At 40.4% G+C, this 19,857-nt stretch overlaps 1 protein-coding gene across 4 annotated transcripts in view; it reads right to left on the bottom strand.

Moving 5' to 3' along the window:
- casz1 (castor zinc finger 1) overlaps positions 1-19,857 on the bottom strand; it is a 217,920-nt gene that overhangs the window by 67,536 nt on the left and 130,527 nt on the right. Inside the window, exon 2 of one of the 4 annotated variants that reach the window (XM_044123095.1) lies at positions 7,271-7,369. The exons of the other annotated variants lie outside the window; for them this stretch is intronic. Within the exon in view, the coding sequence (XP_043979030.1) occupies positions 7,271-7,280 (10 nt within the window). The 5' untranslated portion in view covers positions 7,281-7,369. The remainder of the gene's footprint in view (positions 1-7,270; positions 7,370-19,857) is intronic. 4 annotated transcript variants of the gene reach the window in all.

Raw genomic sequence — 19,857 nt, 5'->3', positions numbered from 1 at the left:
AAAATTTGAATCTTCCAAACTTTTTTATTAATGGGCTTGCTAGCATTATTTGAATTGAATCCTTATCAGCAAATGAAACAGATCCTTCGGAGATAGTAGATTAATTTCATCAAGTAAGAAGCTCTTCAAACTGAAGCATGTCTTAGAGAACAGCAGGAGAAAGAAATGGGGGGAAAAATCGAGGCAGTTTCCTAGAAAGAAAAAGTATCACAGTAATTTTGGTCTTATTTGTTTGTAGGAGTAGTGTACACATAAAGAGCCCTTTTCCAAAAAAACAACAACTGGCAATAATTAAGGTGAGCTCTTGAAGAAATCTAAGCCTCTTAGCCCACCTTCTGCCATCTGTGGCTTCAATATGAGAGCTCTTACAGGTTCTCCTTTTTTCCTCCTCCTGGAAGGAACAAGGAGTAAAAAAAAAAAAAAAAAAAAAAAAAATGTGTTGCCTAGTCTGCAAGTTCACGTTACAAAGTCAACCTGCTCCCACAGCCATGCCATGAAGGTGGAATAAACCATCTGTGACAGAAAAAGGGAAAAAAAAAACAGGAAGCTGAAAGAGCAGAATGAGAGAGAGAGAGAGAGAGAGAAACGTGTGCCCTTCACTCTCCCCACAGTAAAGACGCTCTTAACCAGGTCTGACAGCTAACAGATCCTTGGCAATTGGGGTCAGTTAAAGGAAAAGTAGCTCAAGTTTTCTTGGGGCTTTGGCTTCGTAGATGTTGAGGAAATGCTGCCCACTGCAGCATCAAAGGGGATTATAGGGACAGGGCCATCTGCCATCTGCACCAGAGTAAGCCTGAGCCCTTTTATGTTTCTGCTCGCATGTTTGTGTGTGTGTGTTTAGCAAACTGAAGACGGCGAGACAGAGACAGTGTACTTTTAACTTAAAAGGGCAGCAGAGGTGGAGTGGGGTGGAGTGTGTACTGGGGTGACAGCTTATTTAAACCTAGGCTGAGAGGGGGGGTGGCGGGGCATTAAAGGTTAGCATCATACCAGTTAAATGTGACACTTTGAATCCAACGTTCAGCCTTCTACGGCTTCAGCTATAGCAACAATTAGAGGTGCAACAAGATCGTCACAGTACTTAAACACCCAAATACGTCTCGTCAAAGTGAACATCTGGTCTTCCGAAGCTCTATTGGATTCTCGTCTCCACTTTATTGCTGAAGGAAGGGTATACTGGTTTGATGAACCGCAGCATGTTTTAGACTCTTATTGTGAAGTAAGACAGGAAGTCGTTCTAGAGTTGTCCCCGATGTGCTGCTATAACTTCTGTTCAAGGTGGCTGATAACATCCTGATTGTAAAACTGAAGAAACCATTAGCTATTTGGGAAAAAAAAAAAAAAAGAGAATGTTGGAACTGCCTATCTGCAAAACGACACAAAATTAGCCTCTGATTAAGGGCTTCTTAAACTAAAGGACTGTTTCAATGTTTAAATGAGCCTGATCAAATACTGTTAGAATAGTAGGACTGGCACACCGTTAGCTGCTAACACTTAGAGTAACGAAACCTGAACCGGATGATTGCACAATTTGATTTATAAACTCACAAAATGGGAAGATTCTGAACATTTGCTTTTACACCAGAACCACATTAGAATTAGACGAGCATAAAAAGTGTAGTCGTATGGACCAGTCAATCTTTGATTATAAAGAAAAAATCTTGTCTCGATTCTTCCTGAAAACATACCCTAATGCCTTTTGTCATCCAGGCATAAAGTACAAGTTGTTTTTGTTGCGGCTTTATTGGAACACAGTGCCAAACGTTGTTCCCCCTTCACATCTCTAATTTGTTTGGGGTCTTGTTTCTGGCCTCCGCCTGAGAGTGTTTTTTTTTTTTTTGTTCAATAGTCTGCTACCTTTTAGCTGAGCCGCCCAGTGCTTGACCTGCTGCCGACGCTTATTTTCGGCACTCTAATTGTCGTTTAATCACATATCAACCTGTCATTTAAAAGACCCCCTTTTTTTTTTCCACAGAAGAGGGGGGAACATTTGCATATGTTGTAAAACTAATTCCGATTGAAAGCTCCAGTGGCTGTGAAAGCAGGCGTTCTTTCTCTCTCTTCTACTTTCACACCCGCGTAGACACAGTTAAGCACAAGAGAGTAAAACACCCACACACACACACGCGCACACCCCCACATGCACAGTCTACAGTATCTCACCTTAACAGACAAAAACACACATAGGCAAACGTTCTACCTGATTCTCTCGATTGAGGTGGTTTTATCACATTTGTTAACAGTGTGTGGTGACACATAACGTGTTAGAGTAGGGACAGCGACGAAAGTGATTCAGGGAGCACGTACTCGCGCGAGCCAAAGCAAAGGTGACAGTGAACGTATAGTGTTGTAGAGGAGTCAATTAGAGTTAATAATGTATCACTCTTTCAAATGTTGCATTCATTTGTTCACACTTAGATAAAGCTAGCAACAACAAAAAAATAAAAATAGGTTGTACCGGGTGTGCTGAACAGACTACGCCACATTTACATTATCGTCCTTATACATCGAGGAGCAACGTTCTGCTTCAGTGGCGGCGGTGGAGTGACGGGCTGCGGGGTGGGAGCCGGGGGGGGGTGAGAATCATGCCTTTCAGGCCCAAGTATTGCCAGTCCTCAGGAGGTCTCCCCCTCTAATTACAGAGTGGGAGAAAGACAGCTCTTTGTTCCACCCTTTAAAACGTTAATTGATAAAAACTGAGCCCGGGTGGAGGGTGATGTTATGGCCAGATAAAGGTGGGTGAGATTATTTTTGGAGCTTAGTGTCCTTTTTTTAACAAGACGCACTAATCCTGTTAGACGCCGTTTTGCTTCTGCAACTCTGCCTTTCGGGGTTCGGACTGAGTTGTAAGTGCTGCAAGTGTAGCACTTCTTCAGGTGGCAGAGAGGACCGCAATGGCGAACTATGACACAAAAACTGGCAAGCAATCATGACCTCGAAGAGGAAGTGGCATCTCGCTGAAATTCTGAAGAACCTTAATATGAACCGCACAGGACTCCAAACCACTTGCGTATTACAGAACATTAGTCGTCTTACTTTACGTCTATTATTAGCCTGGGGTGAGATTTGTGTGGTACTAATGATGACAAGCAAAACAGTGTCTTTCAAAAGTGTTCATAACCCTTGAACCTTTTCACATTTTGTCAACACAAGCTTCACTGAATTTCATGTGACACACCAGCTCAACATAGTTGTAAAAGTGTCACGCAAATGTATTAACACCTTTTTACTCTGACGGCACTCAACAGCATTCTGAACAATTAATCACATTCAGAAATCCCCTGTTTAGTTCATTTGTCTACTGCAGCTCTGAATCTTCCACCACCGTCTTTCACTGTGGGAGTGGTGTGTTCGGGGGGGAAGCACACTGTTCGTTTTTCACAGCACAATATTTACTTTGTACCCAAGCCAAAACGTTAAAGTTTGACGTTTGCCTTGTCTCCTAACTGCCTTTTAGCAAATATGAAATAGGAATTGGAAAGGCTTTGTAAAAATGTTCTGTTTTTCGAAAAAAGCAGATTTGTGCAACCGCGATTCTGTCCTGTCAACAGATTATCCCATATGGGGTTGGAACCTTTGCAGATCCAAAGTCTGGCCTGTCAGTTTAGGTGGACAGTCGTGATTCGGTAGGTTTGCAGTTGTGATTTGCTCTTCATTTTCAGTTGATTCATTGAACAACTTTCTCCCTGACCTATCTGTTGTGTTCCTTTGTCATTGTGTTGCTATTTCTTTGCTAATCTTCTCAAACAAACCCCTCAGGCCTTCCCAGAACAGCTGGATTAAAATACACACAAGGCAACTGGCTGCATTCAGTTTGATTTAGGTGTTTGATACAAATGTGTCGGTGTTGGTCCACTGCATAAAATCAGCGTGAAGGCTCTGCTGAAAAAAGTGTATACAGTTTCCAAACACAATTACTTAGAAAAATAGTTTTCACCTAATGATGGTGTGAAATCAGGACTGACTTTGTCCGTTTCTTTTTAAAAACAGTGAGAACAATAAGTTCCATTTCTACTTGCGCAGGATTGGCCAATCTTATTTGTCAGCAGTTAAGTAGCTGTAACAGGCTTTGCCATGGCTGTAATCTGCTTCTGCTTGTTTAGGCTACCTGGAGTCAACAGAGGCTGAGAAGTGCTGCTACAGTGGCCAAATGGAGTCTGAATATGTTACAGAGGCAATTAAGCATGTTGGTGTGTGTGCACGCACACGGCAGTGTCAAAGGGGCTTAGCCGGGCCAAACACGCCTCATTGAAATGTCCATCTTAAAGCCACCCAAGTTCCTCATCTCCCCGCCTCCCGCCCTCCGACAACCAAGATGCTTCAAGACTGTCAAAAGCATTTTCCACAAAGCTGAGGAGGGGCCGAGGAGAAAAAAAAAGAAAAGAAAAAAAAAAAAACAGGACCTGCTACTACTGTCACATGCAAGCTCGCGCGTGCACACGCACACACTCGCTAGGCTGTCAGGTAAATTAGATCTGAAAGCTGACAATTTCTGACCATATTTCCTTGATTATTTCAAACAAATGCACACCAGCCGCTCTAAGGAGATTAAAGTGACATAAAAGTCCCGAGTGGGAGGAGGGAGGGCAGAGAATCCAGGTCACCCCCATTTGTCCCCCTGCCTGACAGCAGCTATATCGCTATCCAATCCAATAAAAGTCCCCCCCTCCTTTTGCTTTAATTAATTTTACAGCTAGCTTGCTTAATTACTTTCAATCAAAATCCTCTTGCCATCACAAAATTAGAAATGGTTCAACTCCATTAGTCTAAATTCTTCATTTACATACACAAAGACTGTCAGCTCTTGCTAAGCAAACGGCCTCCTGCTTGATGAGATTGTTTTTTTCCTGCACACTCTATCACTCTCTCAGTTACACACATGCATGCGACTGTGGTGTTCTTCTTTTTTTTTTTAAAGGAGAAAAGTAGCATTAAATTATTGGAGCCCCTTTACTTAAGACATCCTCTACTTAATCAGAGTTCAGGTAAGCCGCGGTGCACCAAACTGATTAGAAATTCACAAACGGCGCGTCAAAACAACACTCCTCAACCTCAATCAATGTGCCGTGCAATAAACGCTGCACATAGCGGGCACGCAGAACTATCAAACTAACTCTTCTGATATGGCTACAGCAATCTTACATAAATTTGGATTCTTTTTTTAAATAAGATGCCACTAACACCACTGGGACAATGGACGAAGAGACTGGATTTTCAGTGTGACAAGGGGCCCCGTGCCCTGCTGGCCAATCACTTCTACTTGGCACGCAGGCGTCCTCTCCATCACGCACACACTGCCTGAGGCCTTCACATCATCAAGAATTAAGGACATGCAGATAGGGTTTGTGCACTGACCAAAGTGAAAACCCGAGCACACAGTTCCACTACTACTACCTCGTGTCTATGTGTGCGCACATAGTCTTCCCCACACTACCAGCAGCATAATTGGGCCCAGAGATGAGAGCATTAAATTGGTATAATGCACTCACGGCTGCAGCACACTGCTACAAAATGTATCGACGGTAAATGTACATGTTCGTCAGCAGTGTCTGATGGTCACTTCTCCCCATTGCAGATTTGAACCCCTTATATTTACCTACATGTTGCCATTTCACTCCTTTCACCTCAAAGCAAAGCATTTAGCACCTTCACCTATTTAGCATTGAATCAAGTATTTGTTATGAAGGTAAATGACCATAAAATGTTCAAAGCTCAAGCTCAATTGAATATTTTAATTAAAAAAAACTTTGTATTACACTATATTCCATTTATTGAGGTCTGATCAATTTTTTGTTCAGTTGCCTCCTATTAAATATGATGTTTTATGACCTCTGGTTAAACTTAAACAACTCTGAGCGAGCTCCCGTTGATAGATATTATTCAGTGGAGTCATTAAGCTACACTACCTTTTTGCAGACTAACAGTGGAAGACAGAAAATTACTTTCAATTGTCGGTTGTGAAAGGCCAGTTGAGGTATGGTCAGTACAAAACAACCCGATCTTGACAAGCAAAAAAAAAAAAAAAATGGAGTTAAAGTGAAAATTACAAAGGTATAAAATAATAATCAGTGCCATTGATAGCACATTTTTCGTTAATTTAAAGTAGCGATCAGAGACTGGAATTTTAAGACAATTTTTTCCTTGATTGGCATTGATAGATGATTGGCAAGTCAAATATCTAAAAAGGGATATCTCAGTGTTTCACCCCAACAAATTCAAAGCAATGACAAAGTTGGATAGGGATATAATTTCTTAAATATTTCTTGGATTTAAAACCACATTTATGAATGGTGTATTTTTTTCCTTCTTTCTGTGCCCTAGTCATTAACAAATAAATTGGCAAAAGTCACATTTGGCACGTGGCAGCAAAAGCCCGACCACTACATACATTTTAAAAACTCTTTATGTTTGACCATCTGTAGAAAAATAACTGGCAAGTCAGACCTCAAAGAAAATCAGTATCAGAAAAGTCCGGCCTCAGAAAAATATTTCTTAAAGCACTGACAAAAAGAATGTAAACAACTATTACAAACAAACTAGTAAAAAATATATATATTTATAGCAATAAAGAGTGAGTGGAGGACTATAAATGGGGATCATTACGGGCCAGCAGACTGACTACAATGCGGATCTGACCTGGCCTCTTTTACTCCATGTCTGCAACCACCGGTTTCCCCTGCCCTCTTTAACCAGTCCCCATTAACACTGTTAATTATCTAAATCCATCATTCTTGGGGTAAATGAAGACTGCCTCTTTAATTCAATTTAATAGGATCATTTTCCAACTCACGTTCACTTTAGCCCCAGCTGCCCGCCCACCAGTCCCCCCACAGTGTCCAGTTCCAGCCCCCCACCCTCTACCCCCACTTCCCACTGCATCTGTGACTCCTTTGGCGGCATCTTCCCTGGTCTGGCTGGGAGCGGGGGGCGGCGGGAAGGAGGGGGACGTTTGGCTTGGTGGCAGTGACGGACCGATGGGCTGTTGATCTCCCATGTCTTGTCTTGGCTCGGCTGGTGGCAAGCAGCAGTTCTGGGTTCCCAGTCAGCCGTGCACACAAACACTGACTGACACGCACACACAGACACAGACTCGCAGTACCAGCCCTGTTCACCGGGGCTTAGCTAATCCTGTCACATCAGGCCACATTGGCTGAGTTGAGGTCTTTCACAGTAACACACACACACACACACACACACACACGCACGCACACGACTATCCCTCCACACTCCTCCGCCGACTCCTCTTACTCACTTTCACTCTCTGTCTTACCTTTGTTCATTTCACAAAGTCACAGGGGCTGCCAGCTACTGCCTGCGATTGGAGGGGCGGGAATGTGTTCCAGCAGTAATATTAGAGAGCGTCTTACATCTAAATGAACATACATAGAAAAAAGGGGCTAAAAAATAGTCACATCAGAATTATTTCTTTTTCACCTATTTTGCGTGAGCCAGTTTAAATAACTGCAGCAGACACGTAAGCATGTCATAAACGTGTTGATAAAATACACAGGTGTCATTTTTCCTCCTTTATTTTCATGGTGGCGCCAGTTTCAAAAACAGCTTTCCCATGCAACCCACCGTGCGCATACGTCTCCTAATCTGAGTTTAAATCTCGCTTTCTAACGATCAAACACAAGTCAAGTTTTTAATAAAGACGCTGTCAAAGCAAATTATCGCAATTATTACTACAACACGAGTGCTCCGTCTCTCTCTTAAATTCTCCTAAGAATTTGTTAAATATTAGCTCCTCTCATCCCATTATTCAGTGTGAGGGTAAATTTGGCCCCCCACCCCCATTTCCACGGCACACCAATCCAAATCTCCCAGGACTAAATCCACTCAAAGCCACACATGCACACACAGGAGATGCTCCCTTTTTTTTTTTCCCATTTATATTTCTGATGTTCCCAGACGCTCATTCGCGACCGACTCTGGGAGAGATCGGGATGATTTTAGCCATGATTTAATTGGGTTTGTTAAAGGGAGATGTCAGCACAATGGGAGACGAGCCCTCTAAATCCACCATGTTCGCCCAAAATGCCCAGATGAGATAATCACCGGTGACGTCTACGAAAACACTTATTATATTTGCCCATCGCCTGGCTGAAGCTGTTAAACCTCATCAGTGTTATTCCTGCCTTGTTTTTCTCTCGCTCTCTCTCTGGGAAAGTAGCTTAACTTATAGTCAGAACTGTCACCTCTTTTTAAAGAGATAGCGCAGTGCCGCTGTGGATGTGGAAAAAGTTCACCAAGAGGAAAAAGAAAGGGCAACGGGAGCTATCGGGTATCTACTCAATACTCATTTTGTTTGCACCCAATACTAATTAAATAAAACATGCGCAACTTTTGTTTTTATCGGTTTTACAACAAAGCCAAAAGATCATGCAAGTCCACTGTAGTTACACATGTGAAATGGGCTTGTTGGTGACAACAGGAGGAGATTAAATAAAAGGATCGATATGAGTCTTTCTTACAGCTTCATTTATTTTAAATCCAAGCTTTATTTAACCACAGCACATTGACAGGCCCTTGTCAGCTCTAAGTAGCAGCAAGGTGCTTAAAAGCACCACTGCTGCTCAGCAGCAGCAGCGTGACACAAGCTGTTGATTGTGTGAAACAGAAGCAGACCTGATTGCCTCTGTTTTCCCTTTTAAAGGCAGAAAAAGATAATACATTGAGCTGAAACACAGGTTTTCAAAGTTTAATGGAATACTTTTTAGGATCTGAATGTAGGACCTGAGTTAATTTTGGCCTTAACTAATAACCTGTCCCCAGCTTGCCTAATAACTCAAGTAAGTTAAATATAGCTGACAACTTACATTGGTGTTTTTCTCCTCTTGCGTGAGTCATCAATTTCAACACCTCTCACAAAGTATACAGTAAGCTTTATAAGGCTTAGTGATGACATTAAATAAATAAAAAAATCTGACCCTAGTCTGGATCTATCTTGTGCTCCACCTTTTTTTTTTTTTTTTTTTGCCATACAGTATTTGTATATAAAATGTATTTTTAAAATGTTATGGAAAGTTCTACTCTTCTTACTGTGCAAAACAGACATCTGTAAATTTTATGATATTTTCTACCCCATAAAATTCATATATATATATATATATATATATATATATATATATATATATATATATATATATATATATATATATATATATATATATATATATATATATATATATATATATATATCGTTGCTTTTTTAAATGCATTTCCATATTAGCATTTTTAACATTTTTAGTGTGTAATGTTCTCCAAGGTTTAGCATATGCAAAATTGGCAGTATTTTTTTGTTAATAGTTCTGACAATAAGGTTGACTTTTGACATTTTTTATAGAAATATTAAATAATATTCCTTTTCTAGGTGATACATTAGAAAACATCTACACTTGATGAAAGACAATAACTAATAAACACTAAGACATAAAAGTTAGAAAGTAATTCAACATAAAAATATAATTCTGTATTGAAAGGGAGTCAAGTGCATTAAAATAATGAAAACGACACAGATTGGTCTATTTTATTTTACTTTCGTCATATAAACGACTCACAAAAAAGGGAAAATCTTTGCTAAATAAACTCTCCTAAACAAAAAACATATTAATTTTGATTCCCTGAACAAACATGTCAGTTTGGGTCGTTCACCAATAATGTAATTCTGACATGTTATTGATGAAAAAGGGTTGGTGGAAAAAGGAAATGGTCGTACCTTTATAATACATAAATCAATTAAATGTAACACCTGCGATGGAAAATTGAGATATTTTAGAAGAAGAAACGCTGCCAACTTGGCTAAATGTGGTGAGATGAGTGTATCTTTAGTGCGGGGGGGCTAACCCCTCAGAGGCAAGGGTCAGCATATGAAAGACGCAGGTTATCTGCCTCCCGACAGGATATCCTCATGGATCAGCAGCGGAGGATGTTGACCCGCCCAGTTATTAAACAGGCTAATCTGTTCAACATGTCAATGTTAGCACTTTTAGTTGTGATTAATAAAAGACAACCCCTGGAGTGCTGCGTGTGCTTTTTTCACCGCCTCAGGTTGTTTTCATTTGCGTCTTCTTTTTTTTGTGGTTTTTCCTGTTTGGTAATTTAACAGTCCCTTTTTCCCCATATCTATTTGAATAAACACTCTTAATTATTAACTTTGTTGACAGAATTATTATCCTCAGTAAAACCTCTTTTAGTAGCTCTTTGTGTTTCTCCCCTTTTTTTGCCACTGGCAACGACTGACTGAGGTATTACAAGGATTCATTAAAGCAAAGGCAACTTTATATTTTATAGATAGGGAACAATGCAAATGTGATGCTCGGCTCTGTGGCCATTTAAGCAATGTTTAAAATGTATGGCCCAGTGGCTTTTTCACAGGCTGGTAGTAATAGAGCCGCTCTCTAACAGACTTGCCTCCTAAGTGCCTGGTGCTGTGTCTTAATTTGTAATCTAGTCAAACCAATTGTCCGCTAGCTAAAAAAGGTCACAGAGACAATAGACTACACCGCCCCCCACAATGTAGGGAAAAAAACCCAGAGAGTCTTTTTGTAGCTTTTTAACCAAAGATGTAATTAAGACACCTTCATCTTTAGGGGTGAAAAGGGCACAGACGAGCGCCTTCTGGAAATGCAGCGAGAAACTTAAGCAGTACAGGAAACATACGCACAGAGTCAGCGTTCGCTTAAATCAGGGTTCCTTCATGTTTGTCAGGCTACAGCTTAAGACATGTTCAAACTTTATAGATTTCTCAGTCATTCACATTCTTTTTTATAACATAAATAGCTGATGTTTACTGTAGATTTAAGAAAGAAGGAAAGAAAAAAGAAAGAAGCAAAGAGAAAAGAAAGAACGAAAGAAAGAGAGAAAGGTTGAAGAAGGAAACTCTCCTAAACAAAGCACTTCAATGAAGAAAAATAGGAAAGAGATATAAAAAAGAAGAGGGAACAAACAGGGGGAGGACAAGTAGGACACAAGAAAGGACAAAAGGATGGAGGAAAATAAAGGCAAAATGGATGGATGTAAAGAATTAAGGAAGGAAATAGATAGATAGTACACAAAGATGGAAGGACGAAAGGTGGGAAGAAAAGACATGAAGAGGGAGAGAAAAACAGGCACAACAAAGAAAGAATAGATGGACATAGGGGGGAACAAAAGGAAGGAGACAAAGATGAAAGTAAGAAATAAGGAAGAATAAGACAACAGATTTGTATAGAGAAGAAGATATTTTTTGGACAATAAGGTAGGGAAATAAGTCTATATTCTTTTCTTTTCCCACAATAATTCAAGCCTGGAAAAGACAGAAATCCAACTCCAGACTTTTCCAGACAGCTATAGGAACTCCCTTGTCTCTGTCACCAAGTATCCACCAGCTCCAGCAGCCCGATTCTATACATCGTAACCCAACAACTGTGGCAAAAACAGCTTGTTGAGTAAAAAAAACCAAAAAACTGAGTGATGCAAAGCAACACGGGAGAAGGCAGAGGGGGGACTTAAAGGACGTGATTTATCTGGGCTTGATTGCGTGTTAATCGAGGTTACGTGTATTAAGTGGAATCTAATTGGAACAGACACTGGCAGTCTGACAGATCGACATGATGCAGATGGATTGAGATGGAGGGGGGGATGAGAGGGGGAGATGAGAGAAACAGAATGGGGAAGAGGAGCAGAAAGGAGTAGAAAGGAGAGAAAACAACAAGGGCAAAAGAATGTAACGGTTTCTTCACGAACACCACCGAACAGGAAGAGTTTTATGACACAGAACGTTAAAAGAAAACGTGGAGAAGAGAAAGACCCCAGCCGGGTCGTTCCACATGCGTCTCGTGATTGGAGGATAATGGAACGTGTAGAGGAGGACACACACCAGTGAGATTCTGAGTGACACAACAGGGCGCCTGGAGCTTGTCCTCCCCCTCCAGTTGCCACAAACATCTCGTTTCTGGTTTATTGGTAACAAGAGTTTAAAATAAAATAAAAAAAATAAGAAAATAGGAGCTCGAGTGACAGCTGCTGCATCGTTTCTCACCTCGACGAGGAGACAGGCAACTGTTCCCCTGGTCTCTCAGAGTCCTCACTGTTCCTGACAGGCGACAACTGTTTCCAAAAGCTCCCTCTCCCCAAATCTGAGGCATTTAGCCTGGAGGGATGAATGACGCTTTCAAATGTTGCCAGAGTGACAAATCATAAAAATGGACCACCTGTTAAGGTCAAGCAACTGCTAACTCATGGCTAATATACAGGGCAAAGAAGGAGAACTTTGTTTGTGGAAAAGGAAATTATGACTACACACACACACACACACACACACACACACACTGTGTTCTGCGTGGCTGTAGATGGTAATGCAAAAAGGTGAATGACAACAATGGTCCCTATGATGCAAGTATGCTTGGAGAAAAGCAGCGTTTTCTTAGATGTCAGCTAGTATTGGTGCAAAGCATCAGAATATGTTAGACCCGAATCCCAACCTTTTTTTTGTTTTGTTTTTTTATAAAGCGTCAAACGGGTTAATTTCAAATATTGATTAAAAAATAAAATAAAAAACAGAATTAAAAAAAAAAAATTATTGAAACTTTTTTCAACTCCTAATTTCTGATGCACACATTCTAGCCAGGTAGGGGGCAGTAATGCCTCTGAAGTTTGTAAATCAGAAGTAAAAAAGACGTGCAAAATGACCTGTGCAGAGCAGCACTTCACATCTATGTTAGTGGGAGCAAAAACAGCAGAAAACTACTTGATCAAAAATGATTTAATTATTAGAGCAAAACTGGGTTGTCACTCTGTTGGTGGTTAAACCAGGTTTAAAAATACAACAAATCCACATAAAAGCATCACTTCCTTAAATTGGACGCCCTAAACATAGCGTAGCAAGAGCAAAAATGAACCGTAAAGGGCATCATAGATGCAAGAATGCTTCCAAAGAGCTAAATTTAAAAAAACCCCAAAGATGTTTATCATTGCACTGTGGTCTGCAGGACACAGCAGCACTCAAAAACTTCACTCATCAACACAAAATGTCTAAATCGTTCCCGACGTGATCCCATCACAGCACAGAGACAGGGGAGTTGCTTTGGTCATCGTTCTGATTTGATCCATTCTGACTGTTACACTAATGGCATTAATAAGGGGCAAAACTGCTATTTTGAAACCGAATTTTGCTCTTCTCCATTTGGCCAATTCTCTTCCGACACAAAAGTCTTCTCAGCTGGAGGGTCGGCGTGAGTTTGCATTTGTGTGTGCGTGTGTATGCGTGTGTATGCGTGTTGGGGGGGGGGGGCCCTGCTATCATCCAATGGCTAGAAGGTCATCTCTATTGTAGCATTGATGGATCGCAGCATTCTGCAATAGTTAAAAAACAAAAACACAAGGTTGGAAATGTGACTCCCGTCCTCTGACAGATGAAGTCGCATTCACCAGATGGGTGGATAAACCGAAAAGAGCAGCAGACTTCGGGTTCTTAAAAAATAATGAAATGAGCACTGAATCAGGATGAATCCACAAAAATACCCCATAAAAGTTTATGGTCCAAGTCTAATAAAACAAATTTGTCCTTGAGGTTCATATTTATATTACTCTACATGGATCACTGCAAAGTCAGCGTGCATATTTGCTGCATGTTTGTGTTTAATGTAAGTATGCATGTGTGTGTGGTGTGTGTTCAGCCCTCATCAGCTGCTAACATTGAGAGGATGACACTTTGTGATCAAGGACATGAATATCTCATTGATTTTTAGGGGCCAGCTTAACTATCCATTCCAATTGATTTTTAGCTTTGCTGGGTGTGCGAGTTATGGCAGTTTTAATGTATCATCTGTATGTGTACTCATCGCCCCGCTGCAAAGACAAGGTCCACAACAGGCTGTGGAAAACAAAAAGCAAATACAGCTGAGACTTCATCCCTTTTCTCATCTATTTTAACATACATTTCAAAGCAAAGAAGCAATATGGTGGGAACACTCTTTCTATCTCCAATATTTTCTGCCTCTGTAGAGTATCTAGTAGTGACTAAAAGTTTCTTTTCATCATCATCATGGAAAATCAAACCAGTGCCGTCGAATGAGACACAATCCCCTATAAAGCAACAGTTTCATGACTGTTTTTGATGGGGTTAAACTTTGCAGAAAGGAGTAGAAATTTCAACAGACATCCTGCAAGCTTTGCCACAAACCATCGCCACAAAAAAAACAACAACAAAAAAAAACACAGTACATATTTGTAAGACTTTTTAGACTTTTATTTTTAGGCATAATTGTTTACAATTAGAGAAGTGCTGCAATAATACCTCAGATTACAGTGGATTAACAATTCATATCAACTATTAATAATCAATGATTTGATGATGTAAGAGACAAAGTCAGGGCAATGTGATCCAAAAGGCAATCTAAAGTCATCTGTCAGGTAGAAAGTCATTAAAATAGAGGCTCGTTTTCCTGTGCCAAGCTTAGGTTTCACCGTGCCACGGATACATTTCTATTCTTCGCCGATGTCCCGCGTTCTCATATGATATCATCTCTTTTGAGAACATCACTCTCGATGTCTGAGGTGTTTTTGTCCAACTCAAATTCATTGCTTTCTTTTTTTTTTTCTGGTCCTACAAGCGATTTGGATGTAGCAGCCCTCTGTGTGAGGTAACTGCCTTTTGTTGGGTGAAAAATGGACTGCGTAAAGCACACTTTACTCCATCTCCGTCCTTTAAAAATAAAACAAGTCTGCTTAATTAATGTTTTACAAGTGCCGCTGTATTCTTGGTAGAAAAAAAAAAGCCTCTATCAAAGCCGGCAGGTTCAGATTACGTACGCTAATTGAAATTCTGAATTTCTAAGCCAACTTTTTTTTTTTTCTTTTACCCCTCTCTCCTCTTGCTCCTTCTCCCTTCTCACACAATAAAGCGGAGCATTTTGCAGTCCACAAATGGCATCAAATCATCTAAGTAATATGGGCTTTTCTATTTTTTTTTTTTTTTTTCCCCTGCATTCTCATGTTCGGCTAGTGGGTTCATGAGACAGCTTAATAAAGCAGTAAATGCTTGGGGAAGCCTGGGAGCCCCACCACGTTGGTGCGAGCGCGCGTGCCCGCGTGTTTTACCTCCACCGGAGACCTCAAAGCAGGAGGCAAAGCCCTGGTTCCACACACTCAACAGATTTTCCTGGAGAATAAAGACACTGAACAAAAGAGGATGACTAATGCCGCGACCAAAGCCAAAAAAGTAAGACACTTATCCCATGAGTTGACATTCACGGAGCTCATATTAATGCATTTTGTACTGGATGAATGCAGGGTAATTTACAGGTTACACACGCGGTGGGTGCTGCAGGAACGACTGGTGTGTGAACAGCTGCAGGTGTGGAGAGCCTCCGTTTGGACAGGCATCACAGGCACATCAAAAAGGCACAATAGGGTGAAGCATAGGTTTCTATGCACTAGTGACAATGATCTAAGATGTAGTTGGAGATCGGATCAAGTCGGATATGGAGGAAAATCTTTTTTTTAATCTCACTTCATTCTCTGCATATACCTCTGTTGGCTTCAAAGGGAAGCGTTCAGTCCCTTCCTGCCATCGGTGTTTATCTAGAAAGGTAACTGTAACAGATGATTACATAAATTACAGAGTTAAAAAAAAAATAAAATGTCACGCTTCATAACCTTTGTTCTGAGTTAATGATTGCTGCGAAAGAAAACTGCTTCTCTTTCTTTCTCTTTTATATTCACCCAAACTCCCTCCTTTCAGAGAGGGGCATTATTTTATTGTCCTGTTTTGCAAGCATTATAACTTCGCTTTCTTCTTCCCCCAAGGTCAGTTTCCAGTCAGGCCACATGCAGACTATTTACACATGGGGCTTTTTCAGGTCAGTTCCATTGTATTTACATCAAATAATTTTGATAAGGGATGTAAAAGACCTATAAAACCAACACCATAAAAAGGAGAGGTGCAGCAGAAATAAGGACAAAAGATCAACGGCTGATTTTTCTTTTCCTCTTATCTTGGACACGTTGATATTTTTTGGGTCAACTCTTGTCACTTCCTCAAACAACAATCCTGATATTTCTTCTCTTTCTGCGAAGAAGAACTCCACCCAATTTCCAACTCTTAAAATAGAGCACTTTTTTCATTCGTTTTTTGCAAGTCGGGTCTTTTAATATATTTTTATTTGCTTTTCTCTAAACAATAATAGAACCAATAGCAAGAAAACTGGCTTCTGATTCAATTTTTGTTGTTGTGTTTTCTGATATCCGAGCAAACTTAATTCAGATAAGAACTGAAATCTCAAAAATTAAACACGTCTAATGCTAAATCACAGTTTGTGACCAACACTTGCTTTATTTCAAAAGCTCTCGAATAAAGTAGGAATTTGAAAGATTTGTTTTATCATTCCATCTGGAGCCTCATTGATAACCAAGGATTTAAGACCAAGAACAAAAACGAATTTAAAGGCTAAAAGCAGTGACGCTTTTTCAATTAGTGATTCAAAACATTTGATAAACCAAACAAGGCTATCACCTAAATCTATGTGATAAAACAAAAAAATTTTTTAAGTCTTTTAAATAATGGAATAAGAAATAAAGTTTACAAACACAAACTTCTTCCCACACCAAATCTGCATTTTTCCAAATGTATCCAAACTTGGAAACCAATCCTATCAAATTCCAGACTTCTCCAGACTGCACAAGAACTAAGTCTTGTGAGATTTAGTCCGATGGCTCCCTGGTCCAACCTGCAAAGCCAGCTCTTGTTTCATAGAGAAGTACCTCCCCTGTTATCTCCCCAGCACTATAATCACTTAACAAAGACTTGGGCATTTGCACAAATTAAAACATCAATAATGCATAAGTGCTTTTCAGTTTTGAGCAATAGTGTCCCCGGATTGGGATGAAATACCCCCCTCTGCCAGTGGAAAAAAAACTCTACCCCTGCATCTCCTGTTCCATGAACAACTTAAAGAAGCAACTGTTTAGCTGAGAGCAGCAACCCCAACTTTTCCCCCACACCCCCTCTGCTCAGGCTGTGGCGAGCGTTTGGGATCCGCTCCGGTGATGGGACAAAATGGCTGAGGCCGAGTGGGATGCAGAAGTTGTTTTAAAGCAGCAGGCAGTAAGTGGTGGTGGTGTATCAGTGCAAACAGACAACACCCTCAAGTTGCGCAGTGTGGCATCCTTCCATAAACAACACCACCGCCGCGTCCCCAACGTTTATGATCTGTGGTCAGAACGGCAACGCGGGCCTGATTCCGATCCAAGTCTGCGTGTTTGCTCTACCCTCGCATGGCTAAATCTGCCCAACCTTAGTCTCTTATTTTCCCCAGATGAAAACACCAGACATCTTACATGGCTGTCAGAGAGGTCTGCCTGAAACAAGTTATATGAGAACATTACACTTGGACAGGGAGAGGAAGGGCGGGGGCATCATGGGAACGAGGCTTTGCAACACTTCAAAACCAGGATGCTGTTCAGGCTACTGTTTAATTTAGAGAGAAAACCTCCTCCATATTTATTGCTGCAGTTGTGACTGAAGTTGCACTGAGTGTGGAGGAGTTAGATATCATTACCGGACTAGTAAATCCATGACTAGTACCGCCGCAGAGCCAGTGGAGGACCAGCCATTCTATACAGATGGCCTCAAGGACAATTAGCGATAATGATTGGTTGCCACATAAATGAGAGAAACTCTATTTGCTGCTGCACTTGCATATGTTCACAGACAAAATGCCACTGTTAATAATATAGATGGATGCTTTAAAGGAATAGTTTAAAGCTGCTAAAAAGGTTATGAGCAACTAATTTTTTGTAACTTTCTTGGTACATTTGGTGTAAACCCAGATTATTTGGCTCTGCAGTTGAAGCTAACGGCTTGTCTAAGAAAAGCCAAGACCACGGCAGACTTCTAGCATCTTATAACTCACAAATACATAAGTGGTTTGTAGGGACCTATACATTTTTGCCAAATTTGCATCAGTCTATTATTTATACAAACGTAAAAAAATATATATACATACTAGTAAAAACGAGGTAGCAGGGAAATTATCCTTCCCTGTGAAAAACACACCAAGTGCAAAACAAATAAAGCATTTCCAGAATAACTGTTTGATCAAAATTCAAAGAAAGGCTAATACAAGTGTGTGCTGTTTTTCAATGTTTTACACTGCTTTGCTTTTTTGTTTGATAATTATTCCAACCAGAAATGCTTCACACTTTCTGTTTTCAGTAGAGTTGGTTTCAAACAGGAAGATCATTGATGGCAGATTACCTCTGATCTACACTTTTTTTGTGTAAACAGTCATCAACTTCTGTGTAAATAACTTCCGAATTGTAAACAGGATATTTTTTCAATGTTCTTTAAATAATGTTTTTCATAAAATGCTGTGATGGTTTTGAGACCGGAGTTGTTTTAAGGCAATAATGAGCCTAAAGCTAACTACCTGTTTCCTTCAGCATCCGAGACCAACTTAACTGGTTTTGTACTAAATAAAGCGAGTTATCTACTGCAGTTAAGATATAACCTTTGGGAGTGGCAACTTTTCATGGAACAAAATCTCTCTTTGAAGTCGTATTGGTTGTCACCTAGAGACTGGAAAATAAAGGCTATGAAAAGAAATGTTAATCCCATATGCAGGTAGGCATATGAGGCTGGACACCAAATTGTATCTGCATAAGAAACGTAGTTCTTTAGTTGCCCTGGTATGTTGACACATGGTTCCGAAAGTGTTAAAGAAGACTCAAAATCATTGAAATAGCTTACCTCACCACATTTTAGGCACTAAGTAAAAAAGAAACAACGAGAAAGTGACAGAGAAGACAAGAAGTACTGTGAGAAGGCTGAAACTAGCTAACTGCTCAGTGCTAAAGACGCTAAAGTCAGCATCTGCCTCAGGGCTTTGTATTGGCACCAGACTAAAGGACTGTTTGTAATAATACATTTGATTGTCTGGTTCAAAATCAAAGCAGCTTGAAGTTTAAGCAACCTTTAATCAAATTGTGAAAACACAAAATGGCAGCCTTTTTAATGCTTTTTTGACCACTCCGGAATGAGATAGGCATAAAAACTTTGACATACCAGTCAAACCTGGAAAGAATACACTGACTACATATTCTTTAGAGCACTGCTTATGATTAGAAAAGTTTTATATTTATGAAATTTAAAAAAAGCCATTTATAGTTTTCCCAAGAGTATTACTAAAACCTTGTCTCATCTTGTTCTTGTGAAGCCAATATCATAGTGTTTGCCAGATCTATCACTCCCCTGCCCCCAACATTAATTGCTTCTAACCTCGTAGCACAACCTAAATAAAATCCTGAACCCTTTAAACTCTTGGTTACAAACCCTGAAACCGATAAGTCTTTAAGTGTCCGTTTCTCACTGTAATATGTGACGAAAACACAGCAAAGATAACCTCAAATCTTTTACAATCATCACATTATCATGAAAAATAAGAGCTGAGACAAACAGCACAGTGGTGTAAAATATTATCTCCTCAATCATATCCTTTTTCCCCAGATATCTTCATCTCCCCCCCTCTCTTCCTCCCTCCCTCCCGTCTCTGTCAGTTAGTCTGGCAAACAATCCCCTTGTTAGCAAACTGTTAAGACAGCCGCTTGGTATACAAATTGCGCTCGACCAAGCGAATTTGTTTTGCAAGGGTGACCTGTTTAATCATCTCATTTTCTTTGGCGGACATTTATTCATCTGGTTTCCACGGTTACCGGGAACATTAAGGGGCTACAGTAATAAGGCTGGAGAGTCAAACAGGTAATAAAAAAATTAACGCCATTTTCCAGCAGCCGAGGACAGTGGGTGAAATGAATCAAGGGAGAGGTGGGAGAAGCAGCGGCGGGGAGGGCTGGGCGAGTGTCGGGGTGGGGTAAGGT

Source organism: Gambusia affinis, linkage group LG01 (assembly GCF_019740435.1).
Source record: "Gambusia affinis linkage group LG01, SWU_Gaff_1.0, whole genome shotgun sequence".
NCBI lineage: Eukaryota > Metazoa > Chordata > Actinopteri > Cyprinodontiformes > Poeciliidae > Gambusia > Gambusia affinis.
Note: the sequence above shows the minus strand (reverse complement) of the source record. Positions and strands in the feature narration are given on the sequence as shown.